General features: G+C 35.7%; 3 protein-coding genes across 4 annotated transcripts in view; 1 reads left to right on the top strand and 2 right to left on the bottom strand.

Moving 5' to 3' along the window:
• Positions 1-553: 553 nt before the first annotated feature.
• The window catches only part of LOC100181882 (transportin-3-like), a 27379-nt gene continuing 8000 nt past the window's right edge, over positions 554-19932 (top strand). The window contains exons 1-23 of one of the 2 annotated variants that reach the window (XM_002119827.5): positions 554-732; positions 1130-1219; positions 1715-1825; positions 2107-2180; positions 2699-2762; positions 3412-3517; positions 4316-4443; positions 4746-4921; positions 5380-5518; positions 6339-6485; positions 6935-7140; positions 7716-7855; positions 8070-8209; positions 8615-8666; positions 8888-9004; positions 9359-9471; positions 9789-9859; positions 10378-10510; positions 11289-11428; positions 11759-11915; positions 12396-12557; positions 12848-12954; positions 13480-13842. In XM_002119827.5, coding sequence (XP_002119863.1) covers positions 616-732; positions 1130-1219; positions 1715-1825; positions 2107-2180; positions 2699-2762; positions 3412-3517; positions 4316-4443; positions 4746-4921; positions 5380-5518; positions 6339-6485; positions 6935-7140; positions 7716-7855; positions 8070-8209; positions 8615-8666; positions 8888-9004; positions 9359-9471; positions 9789-9859; positions 10378-10510; positions 11289-11428; positions 11759-11915; positions 12396-12557; positions 12848-12954; positions 13480-13540 — 2751 coding nt within the window. In that variant the 5' untranslated portion in view covers positions 554-615 and the 3' untranslated portion in view covers positions 13541-13842. Of the gene's footprint in view, positions 733-1129; positions 1220-1714; positions 1826-2106; positions 2181-2698; positions 2763-3411; positions 3518-4315; positions 4444-4745; positions 4922-5379; positions 5519-6338; positions 6486-6934; positions 7141-7715; positions 7856-8069; positions 8210-8614; positions 8667-8887; positions 9005-9358; positions 9472-9788; positions 9860-10377; positions 10511-11288; positions 11429-11758; positions 11916-12395; positions 12558-12847; positions 12955-13479; positions 13843-19932 lie in introns of those variants that run through there. The other variant, XM_026840596.1, reaches the window with a different exon arrangement.
• On the bottom strand, positions 14240-17322 carry LOC100184259 (E3 ubiquitin-protein ligase MARCH6). The gene has a single exon (XM_026840597.1). The coding sequence runs from the start codon at positions 17241-17243 to the stop codon at positions 14580-14582; it is 2664 nt and encodes an 887-aa protein (XP_026696398.1). The 5' UTR covers positions 17244-17322; the 3' UTR covers positions 14240-14579.
• LOC100180033 (sodium-dependent neutral amino acid transporter B(0)AT3-like) overlaps positions 18535-19932 on the bottom strand; it is a 22677-nt gene continuing 21279 nt past the window's right edge. Inside the window, exons 13-14 of the mRNA XM_018817448.2 lie at positions 19562-19672; positions 18535-19199 (exon numbers count right to left, since the gene is read on the bottom strand). Of these exons, the coding sequence (XP_018672993.1) occupies positions 19132-19199; positions 19562-19672 (179 nt within the window). The 3' untranslated portion in view covers positions 18535-19131. The remainder of the gene's footprint in view (positions 19200-19561; positions 19673-19932) is intronic.

The raw sequence follows: 19932 nt of genomic DNA, 5'->3' as shown, positions 1-19932 counted from the left end.
ATCCCTACGGGTGTATTTGGAAAGAAATTGCTAATTGTTATGATAATTTTCGTCGTGTAACCCAAATAACGTAAATAAAGCAAGTTACAACAACTGTTAAATCTTGTGTAATACGAAATCCTGTATAACGTTTAGTATAATATAATATTAATAACCTATATTTTAAAATAAAGCTGTGAAGCATCCTTCCCCAACATTATTTCTTAACTGCTTAACTTGACAATCACCCTCTAACCCCTATACCCATCAGCCATCAATATAACCCCTGCCCCCTAACTATCAACCTCTAACACTTTCCACCAACCTAATCTGTAGCGTGCAAGGGGTTTCTGTACTATAGCATTTGAAATTTTAGGTTAATGTGTTATAGTAACTCTGTAGTAATTGGGCACTAGTGAAGAATCTTCCTTACATAGCAGATAGAAAGTGTTAGTGGTTGGTTGTTAGAAGGTTAGTGTTAGTGGTTAATGGTTATAGGAGTTAGGGGTTAGTGGTTGGCAAATAAGGTGGGGCGGAAGATTCTTCACTAGCACCAGTAATCGTTTCATTTGTTTATCCAGATCCACAATTAACATGCTGGTTTAAACCAATGTCAAAGTAAAACAAACAACAACAATGTCTGTATCTCAAAACGCAAATAATGTTCTTCAAGCTGTAAACAACCTTTATCATAACCCAAACCCAGCTGATAAAGAAAAAGCCTCAAAATGGTTGGGAGAATTTCAACGATCTGTAAGTGTTTTAATAATAACCTTTTGTAAAAGATTTTAATGAAAGGTGCCAATCGGCCAGAGTATAAGAAATGCATGTGCATTTTGTTTACAAACTTTGGTTATGTTTATTATATTTTATTCAGTCACGCCAATAATTCTACGGTCTTTAAATTAAGCATAATTTTTCTAACGTGAATTGCAATGCAATTTTCGCCAGTTTGTAAAATAAATCTTCTCTGAATAATAAATAAATAAAGGCAACATCATAATTTATGTTTCTACTTTATGTGCACTTTTATCTTATTGTCATCGACTAGTCGTATTTGTATGTGTATATATCTAAATAGTCTGCTATCCAGAAGGTCCAGCATACCAAAGTTACAGATGATATATATAATTGTTTACCTTTAATCAAGGTGTTTGCTTGGGAAACTGCTGATCAGTTACTTCAGTTGAAGAATGAAGTTGAATCGACTTATTTTGCTGCTCAAACTATGAGAACCAAAGCAAGATCTTCATTTTTGTTTTTTAACATTTACAAAACATAGCTTTTTATAGGTTTAGCAGGCACGTTTTTACCTGAAAGTTTTCCTGAAGTAGTTTCTACATTTAAAATGGTTGTCAAATTTCTGATAATTCCTTCGCTTTATTGTTTTGATTAGTTTGACCTTTATTCTTCGCTACGGTATTCAATGAAAAAAATAAACTTGATCTGTTATCTGTTGTTTAGCTTACTGCAATTTTTAACTTTCAGTCCGTATAATTTTATTTAAAGTGGCAACCTCCAAGAACTGATGAGGACCATCTGGTAGCGCTCCAGGTTTTGAGACAATGGGTCAATTTTTGCCTGAATCTTAGGACCCATTGAGTGCAACGCTGCGGGTCCTCGCCCGCATAGAGTAGAATAAAACAAAATAACTTCATGCCCAATATTTTCTACTTTAAACATTTTATCCTGCAAGCTTGTTTCACAGGAGTAAATAATTTCATTTTGTTTTAAGATTTTGTTTTCGTTCCGAGAACTCCCTGCAGAAACTCACGAATCATTGAAGGAATCTTTGCTTAACCATATCGAACAACTGGCAAACATGTCACCAATATTAACCACGCAGGTCAGAACTTACATACACCTTAATTATTAGTAGAAAATTGGAATTTCTATTTTCTCTACTGAGGTAGAATATATCGAATTTTTATAATGACCTTGGCAAAAATCGTTTGGTTCAAACTAGAAATTAGTGAATTTTTATATAAATGACGGTAAATAAATAATTTTATAGTTAAATAATTTTTATTAATAAAATACTAAAAAATAAAAACTTTTATCATTTGTCAGTAAACTGCATATGCAACTTTTAGTTAAACATTCTTTGACTCATTACTGTCTTACTAGTTATGCCTTGCTGTGAGTGACCTTGCACTACAGATGCCATCGTGGAAGATGCCTGCCGTTACTTTCATGCAAAAGTAAGTAATGTTACATCAGTTTAGAAAACTATAAAGTTATAGAAATCTCATTATAGCCACTAAACCTGGGGTGGCAAGGTAGGGAGGCCTACCCTGGAATTTTCTGCTCTGCATTAATCAGTAAACATCACAAACAATGAGATTTGTTTCACAGGATTAGGTGTCTAACTATCCCTGCCTCCCCTGTGTTTTTATAAGTTTGGTGCCTATGATGGAAACTGTATGAAATCTAAATAGCGAGGGACCTCTAAATCTGCAACAAATGTCATAACAACCCCCCAAATTTTATGAGGCATTTACTAAACTGGCTAAATCCCAATCATTACCAATAAAAGAAAGCTTTAACATAATAAATTCTGCGAACCAGATCTAGTGCTCATAGAGTTGAACGGTTCTTGTGTAAATAAACGCAGCAAGGTTCTGCTGATGCATCAAAAGCGTAACAGACAAAAATCAAGTCCAACCAGTGTTAAGTTTTCGTAGCACCAGATTTTATCGCAAGTTGTGTTTTGTTATAGATACGGCAAAGATCATTCCTCATTGTCCTATTTACTGGAGCTACTGACAGTTCTTCCTGAAGAGGTACTTGATTACTTGTTACGTTTACCTATCTTGTAACTGCATATCGAAAAGTAGATCTCACATCCATTACCATTAAAGCCCTTGTTGCCTACCTTTTTTTTTTCATCTTTATGGGTGAGGTCCTTGCCAAGGATCTGGCATTTAGGCCAGATTTGGCCCATTACCCCAACACCCGGAAAGCTCATGAAAGTCCTTCTTGCGACCGGTGCCACGACACCGCATCGCAGTCAGACGCGTGTTATTGGACACATACGCCGATCAGTATTAGTATCGCTGCCTAGCATTGAACCGGGGACACTTTGGTTTCAGTGCAGATGATTGAACCACGGCGCTGGACTTGCCTACCTTTACTTTAATGAGAAACGACCTGTATTTAAGAACTTAATATAAATTGACTTACTCATATATACTATTACTGGTACTATTAAATTCTAAGGTGTATGAAACAGAACATTCGTGTTATACCCTCTGTGGTTGCCCCGCCACGCGAGAATAAATCAGATACATAAAGATACATAACTCATAGCGGGCACAAGGTGTATGAAACAGAACACCTATGTTATAATATGACTGTCGTTTTCCCACCACGCGGGGATAAATAAGTTACATTTATTCAAATTTATACCCCTTTCTATTTATCCCCACGCAGGTGAACAATAAGTCTTTGAGACTTGGCGCGAACCGTCGAAGTGAAATAATCGACCAAATGGAAGATTCTGCTCCAATGGTCGTGGAGTTACTTAAAACGTATATAGGTTAGTTGCATAGCAGAGGTTTCTTGTTTGGTGTTGTTAGTTTAAATGGAAAAATAACTCTTTCAAATGATATGCTTCTAATTTTCAAGCATGAAATTTGGTTCTGCAAGTTTTTAATTGACTTTTTTATTAAAGTGACTGAAAACCTACATAGGTTAGTAATGACGCATGCGTCACAGTTGCTTGTGCTAAAAAATAGAAAAGAAACTTTCTTTCAATTAATGTGTTTACAAATTTAATGCTCTGTTAAATGATGGTCCCAGGAAAAAGAATGTTTTTAAATTTAGTAAAATTTGGGATGGCCTTCCTAAATTGCAGTTACACCTATTGTTGTTAAACATTAGACACCTAAATGATAAATGTAGTAGATTCTGTCTATTTTGATTCCGTTCTTTTATATAGAAAAGACATTTGATCCAATGGTGGCTTAAAACCTTTTTTGGTGTGAGTACAGGCGCCTAACGGGGTCAGACAGGCTAGGCAAATGTCTAACCTGGAATTTGGTACATTGCCTATTAATTGTTCCATAATAAAGTAAACTAACGCAAACGATTTGCGTATTTTATAAATATGATAAGTAGTTGATATTTGCAACTATGAGTTTGCCCACCCTGGATAATCAAAGCTTAGGCGCCTATGGGTGTGGCTTGTTAGCATTATCTTATTTATCTTAAAAAAAGACACAGGTAAACGAACTCTTTATTTTCTCATTAGTTTTGGTAAAATACTGTATGATTTTTTTTCTGTCCAACTACCAATTTTAAATTTTTTTAACAAAATTAAATAATTTTTTTACAGGAGCAGTTTCTGATGAAAAACTCCTCTCCAAGATTTTTAAATGTTTGGCAAGTTGGTTTTACCTTGGAGTCTTACCCGGCAACCATGTTGCTAGGAGCAAACTACTTGAAGTTCCTTTCAGTGTTCTGGTATGTTAGAAATGTTTGATTTTTACAGAACTAGCAATCTTTTTACATTTTTATAAATTTCTTCCATATCTCCCACACTCTTTTAAAACTGTTTATAAAATTCAAAATTGTTAAAGAACGGTTTCTTCCAATAAAGGACTTTCATTCTGTCTACTTAAAACTGTGTAAAATATTTTTTTAAGTCTAAAATTTAAATATGCAGGTTTTAATATTTTTTTTCATTTTTTGTAATTAAACTTTATTTCTACATTTTTTAAATTTAATTTTTTTTTTTTAATTTTTGCTTTATCCCCCTTTTACAGAAGGACATATCCATGTCTTCTTCTTTATACGAATCAGCATGCGACTGTGTGTGTGCTGCCCTCTATGCCACAGAAGATGTGACGAAGAATTCCGATCTAGTTCAACTTTTATTTGAAGGCGCGCACTCGTTACGAGAAGCTTACCACAGCGCTATTGCTCATGAAGACACAGACAAGTGAGGCATAAGATTCTATTTATTTAAAGAATACACCAAATTGTTTAAAAAAGGTACAGAATGCATGGGATGTAGCGCCAACTTGGCGTCGAAACATTAAGCATTTAGACGATAACCGGGTGGCAAGACAGCAGTTACTTTTAGGTTATGACGTCATGCGATACGTAACTTTCTGGAAACCGCATTTTTACTGACGCGAGCCGCCAAGTAATGACTGGTTATAAAAAGTTTAGCTGTTACTGAGGTTCCGCCACATCGAAACAAATAAAAAAGAAGCGGAGAGATTTGGTTCTAAAAAAATCTTAAAATTCTTAAAATAATAAATAGATGGTGCATACACTATGCGCCACATCGATTTACAATAACAGGATTTTTAACTTTTTTATTTGTCCAACTAAATCAGTATAACATTTTTACTAAGTTGTTGCAAAAAAAAAAAAAAATACTTTCATCGTCAGATGTTTAAATTTGTGTCGAGTGTTCACCGAACTTGCTGAGTCGTTATTGGAAATGCTCGTTAATATGCCGGGTGACGGGCTGGGCGACCTTGTGACCCTTGACCTTTTGCTATTGTGCAACGGACACTGCCAGTATGAGGTATGACCTATATTTGTAAAATTTAAATATTTTTTAAACTTTTTCTCTTATATTGTACTTTTATATTGTAGTCCAAATTTTTTTACTTTTATTTACATTGTAGTTCAAATGTTGGGCCTGATATTACAAAAAAAATCATGTGTGGGACACAAAATTATAAAATGTATATGTGCATGCAATGCCGCAGCTAGAAAAAAAAAAGCGGGTATTACCATATTAGGCTACTTACTTTTAAATTTATTTTTGTAATTTTTTGAAAGGGGGAATGGTGTTCCCTCACCCCCTGGGTGTGCCCCTGCAATATTTTATAACAAATTTCTCAGCTATAAATAATAGACATTATTGCAGGTTTAAGAAATGCCATTGAAATTAAGGTACATGCATTTTATATCAAAATATTTCAGCTAACGATAACTATGTATGTAGTAAATGCATTATCTTGTAGCGGTTGCAGAACGTTGTGTTGCGAGCGGTAAACTAAAAGTGCGAATGAACACCATACGCGGTATTTATCTGGTAGATAAACCAAACGTGGGAAAAAGGCACTCGCGTACGCGTCGGCGCTCACACAACGTGGCAGGCCTCCACAATCTTACAGTACACATACAAAACTACAGTATATACACACATATAACAATATATGTACATGCATTATTTTATAACAAAACTACAGTGCACATACTACAGGTTGCAGAAACCACATTCCAGTTATGGTACAAGCATTTTGTATTAGAATATTGCGGCTAAGATTTCTAAGAATAACTATATGTATATACATTGTGTTATAAATATGTACTTAGTTAAGGTATAAACCATACAGGTTGCAGAAATCACCTTCAATTTTTGGTATCGTTTATCTGAGATGTTATATTCAAGTAACGAAGATATTGTTCGACAAGTATTTGGTCCTTACATTGAACGCCTCATATGTTCGCTTGTTAGGCATTGTCAGATGGAACCAGATAATGTAAGTAACAGAAAAAAATTCACTTGTTTAATTTTCTGTGGGATTCACTGTTTTGTGTGGTAGTATACGTTAAGTTCCAGATGGGAAAGAAAGTTCTGCACAATTTTGCTACAATTTTGCAACTAAGTTACAGAAAAATTCACTTCTGTTCTATGTGGTTTAGGTTTAGGTCCCGCAGCTTGGCATGCCATGGGTGCTAGCACGCAAATTTTGAATTTAAATTTTTTGGACAGCTCCTTTTGCCACAATGACTAACCACTTGTTTGTGTAACCCTTTTTACACATAATATATATCTGTTAAAATTATATGTATAATCACCCACAAAGTAACATACATTACTTATTAGCTGACATAAGGTGTATAAAACTGAACACCTGTGTAATAACGACTGTGGTTTTCCGGCACGCAAGGATAAAGCAAGTTACATTCATTCATATATATTCCCCAGGATAAAGTTTTAGATGAAAACAACGACTTCAGCGACTTCCGATCACGTGTTGCCGAACTCGTCCGCGACGTCGTGTTTCTTGTCGGCCCCACCGAGTGTTTTATTCATTTGTTTTCTATGTTGAGCTCCACGTCGCCACCTAGCACATGGGACGTAACTGAAGCAACGTTATTCATCATGTCGTCCATCGCTAAACATGTCAAAACGTCAGTCTGTTTTACTTGTATTTTGGCTCTGATGTTTAACGTCCTATTTAGGTCATCTTCATTAGAGTGAAATTAGACTGAATGGACGTTAAAACATCAATCATCAAAATACTTGTCGCAAGAACTAGAATATTTTTTTTTTGTTAAATATGATTAGTATGTAGTTATACTTTTGATCTTCCAGAAAAGACTTAAACTTAAGATTCTAAATGCTATTAATTTTACTTTTTTATCCTTTTGTGGTGGGCAATGACATCCAAATATTTTTGGTATGCGCTTGTATTTTTGATCATCTGGCAAGAACCTAAACTTGAGTGTCATTTTAATAAAGACAACTTAAATAAGACGACCACAATTATTGCTGGCAGAATCAAAATACAAGTATAATATCCCTCGCAACAGCAATATATATTTCAACGCCATATTTGTATTTTAGCTTTTCTGGCAAAATTATTGACTGACCCATGTTTCAACTTCCTATCTAAGTCGTCTTTATTAGGGTAAAATAACACTTAAAAAGCAAAAAAAACAATGTTAAGTAGGAAACAATAATATCATTGCTTACCCACCACCAGGAGTGAAGGCAGCGTCGTTCCTCAAGTCCTACAAGCAATATTATCACTCCCGAGTGAAACGCACATAGCAGTTCGGCACACAAGTGTACAGTTGGTTGGTGAACTTTCAGCTTGGATAGAAAAACATCCGGATTTTCTTGGTAAGAAAGTTCTGTTTCATACACCTTGAGCCTAGTAATAAGTAACCACGTATGTAACTTTGTGGGTGATTTCCTGAATGGTTGATAATTTAGACTGTTTTCGGAAATGGTTGATAATTTAGACAATCCATTAGTAACCACTGGGTTGGAGCAAATGCCTTTAGCGTCTATTAAGATGTGCCATTATAACAAACCCAGTAATATTTACTTTCAGATCATACGTTACAATTCCTCACTACTGCCCTCCAGTGCCAGGAGCTTGCGTCCGTAGCAGCCACAGCGTTGCAATATTTATGTGAAGTTTGTTGCCAACAAATGGCGCAACATTACCCTGCCTTACTGCAACTTATGCAGGTATTGATATATATGTTAGGGTGGGGAAGATGGGACACTTTTTCATTCTATTTTCGCGTCCCGTTTGGTAAATACAGAACATACAAAAAAATATAAAACAGTGCTAAAGGTGTTCCATTTTACCCTTTGGTAGTAAAACTTATGCAGGTGTTCTTATCTATAATCCTATGTAATTTTGCCAAAGGGGTTACCAATGAAAAACATAACGTGACAGATTTTTTTAGCCTTTTTTCGAAAAGTTTTTTTATGTTTTTTTTTATGCTCTGTTTAATCCTGTGTTTTTTAGATAACTCTTTATAAGTTTATGTTAATAAATTATTTCAGGTTTTTATATTTTTTATGCTCTGTTTAATCCTGTGTTTTTTAGATAACTCTTTATAAGTTTATGTTTCTAAATTATTTCAGGTATCAGATGAACTAAAAGTTTCCGCAGATGCCACGTTAGGTCTTCTTAAAGGTAATACAAGAATTTTGTTTACATAATATAGAATCAGTTTTCAGTGATATTTTCTTCTGGTATGTAAAAGTAACTTTATTTCAACAATTGGTCTTTTATTTTGATTTTATTAAGGTTTTCGGGGTATATTAAATATCATTGGGGTGAATATGTTTAGGTTAAAAACTCCTAAAAATCAAATCTTTTAAATTATTCGCTAAAAGTGTTTTTTTTTACCGCAGGGGTTGTAACTGTACTGCGCCACCTGCCAACCCAGCAAATAAAGGAAGCCATCACTCATCTATGTTCGATGCAAGTCGTCGTGTTAGGTCAACAAATAACTGACTCCAATAACTCAGGTGGTTTTGTTTTCACAAATAAAATAGATGAAACATAATAACAAAAAATATATGTATAAATATAAATTAAAATAACAGAATTGTATAGCTATAAAAAAAAGAACATAATTGCAGAAATGGGCGAAAAGAGTTTTTGTAGCATTGCTTCACAAAATAAAGAAATACATTTATTCCATTATTGTTTAAATATTTCCTGAGCAAGTTAAGCTTGCATAATGGCTTATATTTTATGTTGGTTCTATCACATATTATAAAAAAATAACTACACTTTTAATAAAAAACAAACAGTTAACAACGAGAGAGCCATTTTACTTCAATCGAATATCTAAGTTTTATTTATATTCAATTTGGCAGGCCAGACAAAAGACCCAACCATCTGGCTGGACAGACTTGCCACAATATTTCGAAACGTGAACGTAACTTCACAGAATGGTTCAGTTCACCCTTGTAAGGAGGCCATTGAACAGGTGAGGCTAAAATAGTAAATTCACTTATTCTGTTTTTTATTTTAAATATTTTCTTATTCTTACCCACAAACAGTTCATTTCTTTCTTCTTTTTATTCTAAATAAAACAGTATATTTGCTGCTTTAAGGATCCGATAATACAAAAACGTATCATTCAAAAATCAAGCCCAACCAATTGTTAAAGATATATTTCGCCTAAATTGCATCATCAGTCTCTGCAAAAAAACCTAAAATAATCTATGGTACTTTTTTTGCAAATTTGCTTCTTCCTGTTTTTTATTCAAACATTTACTTATTCTTACCGACATACATTCACAGATGTGGCCGGTGCTAAAGTCGGTTTTAGAAAAAATTAAATCGGAAAACCGGATTGTGGAAAGATGGTGCAGGTGGGGTGGTTGTTTGAGACTAGTTTAGTCGGTAGCCGAGTATACCATTTCTGATTACCTTAAATAGGATTTCTAGGTTTTGGTCCAATTCCAGGTCCCATACAAGTACCTGGCCACATAGAATAGAATGCTTGTTTAATTGCCTATTTTTTACAATGAAACTATTGAAAGTTTCCATAATCTTAATGAATTACCTTAGTGGGGGGAGAAATTAAAGTCGTTAAAACACGGGTGTTCTGTTTCATACACCTTGTTCTGCCTATGAGGTAACACTTGTTTTGCTTCGCATGACCAAATTTTTGTTTATTTCGGCATTATTTATGATATATTTCATAAACTTATTTTTCTCATAAGTTTTTTGAAACTTTGATGGTACTTTTAGATCTCCTTTAAGTATTTCTATTCATACACAAAATTCATTTTACGTTGGTACCCCCTTTAAGTGAGGTTTTAACATTAGAGCTACAGTGTAAAGTCTAATTCACCACCCTTTTTTAATGTAGTTTAATATTTCCCAGATGTGTGAGGTTTGCTGTACGAAGTGCTGGTCGTAGCATCCAATCAACAATGCTTAATCTTATATCGGAAACTATAACTCATACCTACCTTACTGATCCTCACAGCTGTTTCTTATACCTTGGTAGTGTGCTGGTAAGAAGCTTATTAATATATATGAGGGTGGGGTGGGGGAAAATGGAACACCTTTAGCACAATGTTCAAATATGGAGATTGTGTTTAAAACAATTAACAATGGTCTATGGGAGTCGTAAAGATATGGTTTTATAATTTTCTGAATGTTCTTTGTTTACTACCGAAGAGGGCGAGAAAATAGAATAAAAAGGTGTATCATCTTCCATCACCCACTCTATATCTATATTATAATTGATTTCCTGTTAAATGTGTTAAAGTTAACTGGGTTTGAGGTAATGGGTCAACTCTGGTCTAAATCCCAGGCCCCATGGTGTACCTCACTGTATGACCTCACCCATACAGAATAGAATGTGCATATAATGCTGGTAATGGGTCAATACTGGCCTAAATCCTAAGACCCATGGCGTGGCACGCTGCGGGACCCACATTCCACATACAATGTAATGCATTGTACACTGTTGTTACTTCATTTTATCATGACCTTTTTATTTTATACTTAATGATTTCTTCTTTGTTTGTGATTAAGTATAGACTTAATGATTTCTTCTTTGTTTGTGATTAAGTTACACATTATGGATGATAAATGATTATACTTTATCCTCGCGTGGCCGGAAAACAACAGTCTTTGTAACAGATGTGTTCATACACCTTGTGCCAGCTTACGAGTTATCAAGTATGTAACTTGTTTATCCTCGCATGGCGGGGCAACAACAGTCGTTATAACACAGTGTTCATACACCTCGCTTACTAGTTACCAAGTATGTTACTTTGTCTCAAGGTTGATGAATACGGAATAGACACTTCGCTCTCCACCATGCTTGGATCATTTGCCGAACCCACGTTTAAAATGCTTAATGAAAAAGACGGATTATCGGAACACCCCGATACAGTGGATGATATGTTCCGATTGTGCTCACGGTAGAAATATTATAAAATAATTTACATTTTGTTTTTTTGTGTGAAAACTATGGTTTCGTTTATTGCTGGTTTTTGATCTTGTGAAATTTGAATTTTTAACAAATTATTTGGATTACAAAAAGGCTGGTCATACACATATAATGTTAAGTATTTCATGTTTTTTAATTAAAAAAATTGATTTGCCAGAACTTAAGTTTCTTAGTAAATTTGTATTTGGTACACAATGGCGAGCAATATAAAACCATTTCACTAAAGTTTACCTTTTCTGCAAACTTTTTAAAATGTACAAAACCTATTCTTACACCTTGAATGTTTTATTTTTTTCTTCAGATTTTTAGAGAAATGTCCGGCTCACTTTCTCAGCCACCCCGCTTGCCCAGCGTTGCTCAATTGCGCCCTCGTGGGTCTGAAACACGAACATCGTGACGCAAACGCATCGGTCACTAAGTTCTTACGTAATGTAATGGAATGCAAAATATCAAACACGGTGAGTTTCGAAATAATGGCTAAAATTCGAATCAATTGTGGGTGTTTGTATTAAAATTTTAATTTTTTTTGGGTATAAATAAAATTTTAAAGTTTAAAATTACTTTAGTAGTAAGTGTTTATATTCTTGTAACCAGAAGGTCCTAGATTCAAGCCCCGCTGATAACAGTATTCTCTAGTTTAGTGTCTTCGTAAGAATACGGTATCATAATTCTGTAATTTTTTTTTTGCTTACTACCAAATAAGATGAATAAATAGAATTAAAAGCTGTCCATACTGTATCATAAATCTCCCCCCCCACTATATCATACTGTATCATAAAGTTTGTGGGCGGCCAAAGTGGTTAGCGCCTCTGCCTTCAGCCAAGAGTTTACTAGTTTCGAGGCTTGGCGCTGCTATCATTGTGGGCGCGTGTCCTGCCGCTAAAGCAGAGTTTACGGTTTATACAATTTTGTGTCAATTTCACAAATTTATTTGACAGGCCAGTGGCGAGGGTGGGCAGCATATCATTGAACAAGTCATTGAAAGTTATGGTGGACAAATTGTGGAGCAATCGTTACAAGCATGTTTGTTCCACATACCTACTTATATGTATCCTGATGTGGCGGAACTTTGGTGGGCAATTATTGAACGTAACAGACAGGTAACAGTTGGTGTGGCTTGATAGGGAGTGGAATTGATACTTGGAACAGCCAGGCAGGTGAATCTGGCTGTTACATTTACTTGTCTCTAATTCAACAGCCAGACATGCTAACCTATGCACGTTTACTTGTCTGTACTCTGAACAACCTTTGCAAGGTGAATTTAAATACTTGGTACATCCAATATGTACTATTGTGGTTAAGGTAATGGGTCAATTCGGGCCTAAATCCTAGAACCCATGGCACCCACATAGAATAGAATGCATTGAAATTTGTGATTAATTTGTTTCAGGCGTTTTCCACGTGGTTCATGTCAGCTTTGAAGAACTTACCCACTGAAGCAACACTTGCAACAGCAACCCCGGAACAAACATTACAATTCCATGCAGAAGTTACAGTGTAAGTTTGTAATAGTGGTTATTACTAAACTATTATTAGGTTTTTTTCCAATATTTGTGGCTAGTAGGGTAGGTACTTATATAGTGAAATCTAGTATTGTGGATAAAGCTATCGTTTTTATTAAAACCTATTCTGATAACAGTAAAAAATATATTTCTGTGTTTTGTAAATTGTAGACTAGTTCTGCTAAAATCGAACAAAAACCTAATTTTTTTTATCTTTTGAAAAACAACTTAAAATATGAAAACAGTTTAAATTTAAATGCTTGAATTCTCACTTTTTTACATACAGATTAGATTATTGCGAAATTCTTAAACGAAACAAATATTGTGATTGTGAAAACTTTTTTTATCTTTTTTAAACAAGACTTAAAATATTAATTTTTTTTGTTTGAATTCTTACTTTTTTACATACAGAGCAACTGTACATTATTGTGAAAATCTTAAACGAAACTAATATTTTGAATACTTCATTATCTTTTTAAACGAAACCCAAAATATTCAATTTTTTTAAATTGTCCCACAGAGCTACTGAATGGAAGATAGTTAGCTACCATCTACGCGACTTCTGTCGACTGTACAGATGATCTTAACAATGTGTTGAGTTATATCATGACAGATACAGTCTTCAAGTATTTATTTCAATTGTGGAAAGACATAAGTTTTTAGTTGCAGCTACCCAAAAACATATTGATCAAAAAATGGAAATTTTTTTCGAAAAATTATTTTGAACTGATTTTTCTGCACTTTTTAGCCAATTGCGTTGTTTTTTTATGAAACCAAAAACTGGTATCAACATTCAATAAGTTTGACAGCTTCTGTATTTTACATTTTATATTCCCGGCCAAACCCGGAATTTTATCATTAAATAAAAGAGAAAACCGCACGATTTTGGGGACTTGGTTGTTTTACAGATATGAAGTGTTTGAACATTTCGAAATGCTCTTTTTGCATCAGTTAGTTAAGTCTGGTGGTAAAGCTGCCGTATTAAACTGCATTTTTTAATGGTGCTGAAGCTAATTATTATGAAATATATTTTTTGGCCTTTTTAATTTTAAAAAATATGTTTTTGGTAAAGCGAAATAATAGAATCTATTTTTTGTTTGTTTTAACTTAAAAAACCTGTTTAATATTTAAAAGTTGAGGAAGTGTATGAACCTTTATAAATGCTTTTTTCGTATCAGTTTAAATGCTTTTTTCGTATCAGTTTACCAAGTATGGTGGTACAGCTGATGAATATGGAATATATACATATATATTTCGTCTTTTTAATGTAAAAGAATCTGTTTCCAACACAACTTAAGCAGTTCTTTATTTTAAAAACTTAATTACGTTCATTTCAATTCCAAACCACACACACAACAAGTTAAGAAAAACACATGAAATATTTTACAATTATTGCAGCAATCTCTGGACACTATGTACAGGTCTACATCTTGCTTATGCAAATATACAACAGTTATATATACATGTACGAAGTACCACACAGTGAAATGAATTGAATTTTAAACCATTTGATATTCATTATAACAGAATGGTGGCTTTTTTACTGCGATCGCAATAAAAAAATGGCGTTTTTTTCTAAATATTTTTTTTCTTTTCGCACCATTTAATAAAGGACAATAGTTAAGTGCGACGCTCCGCTGGTTCGTAGTCAATTAGTCGCTTTCCAATTAAGTAGCGCTCATTTTTAATCCGGTCGCATAAACGTTGAAACTGTTTAATTTCAAATATGCAGAAGCATATGAATGAAGCACATGAGATCATTAACGGGTATGTCCTCCAGTAGAAAAATGCTGTCAGGGTTTCATTTGTGCTGAAGATTACCGGGATAATGTGCCCAGTTACATACGGGATTGTTAAACACAGAGCTAGAGTTTTTATCACTGGGAAAACTGTGTCTGTCAGTGTTGTTTTCAAAGACATCCTCTGCAAACCTTGGTTGTAAGCTTCTTCAATAGCGGTTTTAATCGTGTTGTCAGGACCGAATATTAGACAAGCTGTAACTAGTTTGAAGAGCAGAACGCCCAGTGCCCAGTCCTGCCATAAGAATATAACAGGTGTCTGGTGTGCAGGGACTCTTAGAGGAATTATCACCACTAAGTCAAATAGAACCCCCATCATAAGAGGTATTAACCCACAAATAAAGACGGACAAAATAATGGCTTTAACTCCCGTAGAAATCACATCAACAACCTTGCTACGAACAGCGCTCCATTGACGAGGTGCCCACGTTGAAAGAAGAAAGCAAACTCGTACAGCCAACCAACACATATAGAGGCCAATAGCAACTGTGTATAACTCGTGCATCACCATGTCTTTGTCTCCAGTTGCTGTTATGATCCCATGCACACCAAACAATCGGTTAAACACAAACCGACCAACGGTGACCGGTACGTACAACACCATTGCTGAAACTAACGTCAAGGATATCGAAACGCTGCAGAGAAGAAGAATAAGTCGAGCAGTGAACATGTTAGGCGCTGTGTACGGCTGCGTCATGTTCCATTCATTAGCTACTCCATGTTGAGCATGAAGTGGTGGAATACCCGCGTTCTCAGCTGGTTCGTTGTTATTATTATCATCAGGAACAAGTATAACTCTTTGCTCATCATCACCGAGTAGATATGATTTGACGCCCAGCATTCCTCCAACGACTTTTGACCATAACTTGATTGTTCCTTTCAACCAGATCCTTGTATGTCCTTGCTCCAGCAAACCTGGTAGCACAAACTGCAGCACGAGCAGCTGCAAGGGAAACTCCCCAACTGGAGAAGTGTATTGGGCTGAGCCGTTGTAAGGTAAAAAGTTGGGGATGCAGTAACCGATCAGTTTGACGGGAAACCATGCTATGATAACAATAGTGATGCCAAATATGATGACAGAGAGAAGGAATCTCCTGCAGTGACGGTAAATTGGAAGGTGAATCATTTCATGGATCGGGTTAAAGTCCGGGTCGTTTAAGTTGCGCAAGAACCAAAGAGCTCCCGGTCGCAAAACTTCTCGTAGCAACATCAGGAAAGTTGCAAAGTAGAACACGAACACCATGCCCACTAGCCAGTGAACAAATATGCAGGTTCCTGGGGAAGCAAGGTAGCCGTCCCTGCGTATTGATATTGTAGCATCAAACAAATCCAGTGTACATATATCCAACCATAAGCCACAAACCAATGGAAAGGCTCCAATTTCAACTAATACCAGAAGTCCAACTTTTAGTATGATATAGCAGAACCCGAAAACACGGCCTGGCCATTGTAACTTTGTGATTTGTAAAGCTGCATGTGCTAATAGAAACCCAGCAGCAACTATAACATACCCACATAATGTTGTCAACACCCCTTCAAATCGTGTGGCAACCACATATGTATTCAGATCCACACTGAGCAAGATAAAATGTCCTAAATGGTAAGGACAGAACGCAAACACTAAGATAAACAGTGTGTTCAAGGCTACAACCCAGAACACATGCTCTAAGAAAAGTAACGAACCATCGAGACCGAGAAACCTCTCCCATGTTGGCTCGTCTGCTGCTCTATCCCAGTTTATTGCGTCCCAATTGATATTATCGGCGTCATTATTTTCTTGAACCTCATCAGCTATCGGTTCCTCATGTATGATCTCAGGGTTTGGAACGTTAACCTCGTCGACATTGTTGTTGTTGACGATAACTTCCCCGTCGTTTGCTTCCGGTTCATTTACTTCTTGTTCCCTATCATTGTTGTGCGGCTGTGGTTCGATGACTTCAACTTCTTCTTGTCGCTGCATCAACCATTGAGGCATGTCGCCGTTCATTATTTGTACCCTCAGCCACACGAGGCAAACAAACGCGCTCACCGTGCAGGCAACCACGACACACCCGTGTAGAATATCTGCAGTGATGTTTTTGGTCGATAACATATCCATTGGCAGTGAAAGAAGAACTTTAACAGAGCCAGCAAATATACAGTTGTAGATACGGGAAGCTGTAAGTGGAACCACACCCAGCCATGCGATTGCAACTAATGTATAATGCACCCAACATTTAACTGCAGATGTTATACTTCTTGCAAAACCTTTCAATAAATCTCTAACTGGGAGACGATTGGGCATGTCTGGGCTATAGATCGGTTTAAAGGTGTATTTATGTTTGCACAGTTCGCAATATTCCTTCCTACTGTGCCGCAGCCATTGTAGCAAACAGTCTTGGTGTATGTGTCTTATGCTTCCTGTACAAATACAAGGGTGGAAGAGGGGTCGGTCGGGAAACGCTGTAGATCTACAAACACGGCAAATATCCTCGTCATCGTCCATCACGCTGATGCTGGCTTCTCAGCCAAGGTAACACCGAATACAACTTATCAACTTTTAGCTGTAAGAAAAATGAAAATGATTTGCCTTGGATAATGATAAAAAATAAGAACTGGTTTTAGTGAATAATTCTTTTCCTACGCTAAGTGAGGAATCCTCCCCCCCTTGCCTATAGAAAAAAACCAGAGACTAAAAAAGAAAAAAAATTGCTAAACGTAACAAAACAACCAAATAGTAACCCTTAAAACCAATAACCCCTAACCAATATAACGTCTTACACTTTGCACCAGCCTAATCTAGTAATCTGTAACGTACTGGAGGATTCTTCACTAGTGCCACAGCATTGCCCACATATTAGTCACTACTATTTCACAATAACTTTACCGTTCTGTTTTAACCAGTATTAATACTAAAGGTTTTTTAATATCAGAAAAGGGAACCAAACAAATAAACTAAATGCCGATCAGCTGATTCAGCAGACACACTTTCCTAGAACAGATGAGACGAAATTACACGTCTGTGTTATATTGAACGGCAATAATATAGAAGATGTCATCCGTTTTATCAAACTTCACAGTAGATATCATATACAAAAGGAAGCGAGTTCGGAAAAATTGCTACCCCGTAAGTTTTTTGCAAATACGTATATCAATTTTAGTTTATAATAACCTAACACTTTTGATTCGTACCATAAATTATAAGGGACCAATATTCTACGAAAAACCAGCCAACTCTGACATAAGTTTCTGATCCCACAATGCCCACATACAAAGACAAAGAGCTCCACTGGATTTGGAATTCGGTCAAGACAGCAATGCTATAACCTTTAAACTAATCGGCTCTACAATAAAATGGTAATTAAGGTATCTATACGATCCCTTTTCTGTTACAGGCCTATGTTTTATTTAATTCAGCCAGCGCTATCGACTTTCTGTCTGTATTTTTACTATAACGACCTCGTTAAACGACTAACATTAAAGTGTATTAAAACATTTCTAGAAACCACGAAAGCGCGTTTGAAACTTATTCTATTTATTTACATTGGTCTTACGAAGCAGCAATGTAGCAACACAGGAAGTTAACCGTTAACAATATACAAGAAAACTACATTTTCCATATTAGTCTGCACCGCTAGCGCTACAACACAATCCAAAAGTACAATGAAAATAAATAGTGATAAAAAATCGGTAAAATTGCAATCGATATTCTTTGAAGAAAACGGATATTTCCTACGAGCTAAGTTTCGGAATTATGACGTCACAAGCAGCACTTACGTTACGTCATTTGATAAGTGCTACTGATTCATGCCATAAGCAGTGAGGTCACAAATTCGAAACAAAAGCAGAATTTCAACTTCTAAATGACAGCATAATAGTGACTATATCACCTAGGAAACAATAAAAAAAACAAAGAGATTTTAAAACGCAGCATGAAAGGTAATACAGTACTGTGGGGTAAGATGGTTCACATTTAGCATATAATATCCAAATATCCTGATCGTGTTTTGAACAATTTTAACAGCGGTCTATGGGAGTCATGAGGATACGGTTTTATAATTCTTTGAATGTTGTTTGTTTACTACCAAATTGGACGAGAATAGTATGAAAAGGTGTCCCGTCTTCCCCACTCTACTATCCGACGCGTATAACGTCTAAATACTTTGGAAAATGATTTTGCAGGCTGTTATTTTCTAAAAATATTACCCCTTTGAATATACTTGTTCTTTGTGGCGAATTACGGGCCACGAAAACAGATAATTTTATGCACAAAGTTTTTTTGTCCAGGTTTCAAAACCAACCGAAATTTGACCTTGATTTCGGTTCGCCCGTCGATTCGAACCGGGGCCATGGACGGGTACCTGATGGTTACGTCACACGTTAATGACGTCACGTTACGCTACGTAAGAATTCGTCGGTCCCTTCTTTGACGCGGAGTCAACGCTTGTGTAACTGAGGTAACCTGTATGAAAAAAAATGTTTTATTTATGTTTTATTCATTTTAATTTCCAGTTTATAATTTTTACCAATAATGTTACACCCCAGGAATTAATTGAAACTAGAAGCTAAGTTAAAATTTTATTATATTTTGTGTTTTCATTTTAATTTCCAGTTCGTAAAATATACCAGATTGAAAGTTTTTTTTACTTGTATTGAACGAAGTTAAGGGAATCAACAGCAAAACAGCAGTTGGTAAAACACGCTATGAATAAAAGTATGGGAAAAGCACGACAGTTGCACCAACATCAGTAAAGGCTTCATTAACCAAGTCATATAGGAGCCGCCCGCTATTGTTATTAACTCGAAAATATAAGTTAACCTTACCTCTCCACCTCAGGAAAGCTATGATAGGAATCCAGATGATGCTGCAGAAGATTAAACAAATTATAAACCCGATGGCCCAACCAGGGTAATCGACCTTCATCTTCGTTTTCTCTGCAAAGGTGGGAAAATAATAAGATGTGAACAAGAATCGGTGAATATTTGATGTCATTTTAAAACACAGCGTTCGTGGAGTAATGGGTCAATCTTGACCTATATTCTAGGACCCATGCCCTGCCACGCTGCGTGATCTTACTGATTTATGAATGAATAAATGAATGAATGTAACTTACTTTATCCTCGCGTGGCTGGAAAACGACAGTCGTTATCACACGGGTTTAACACATCGTGCCAGCTTACGAGTTACCATGTAT

This window comes from Ciona intestinalis, chromosome 2 (assembly GCF_000224145.3).
Source record: "Ciona intestinalis chromosome 2, KH, whole genome shotgun sequence".
Lineage (NCBI taxonomy): Eukaryota > Metazoa > Chordata > Ascidiacea > Phlebobranchia > Cionidae > Ciona > Ciona intestinalis.
Note: the sequence above shows the minus strand (reverse complement) of the source record. Positions and strands in the feature narration are given on the sequence as shown.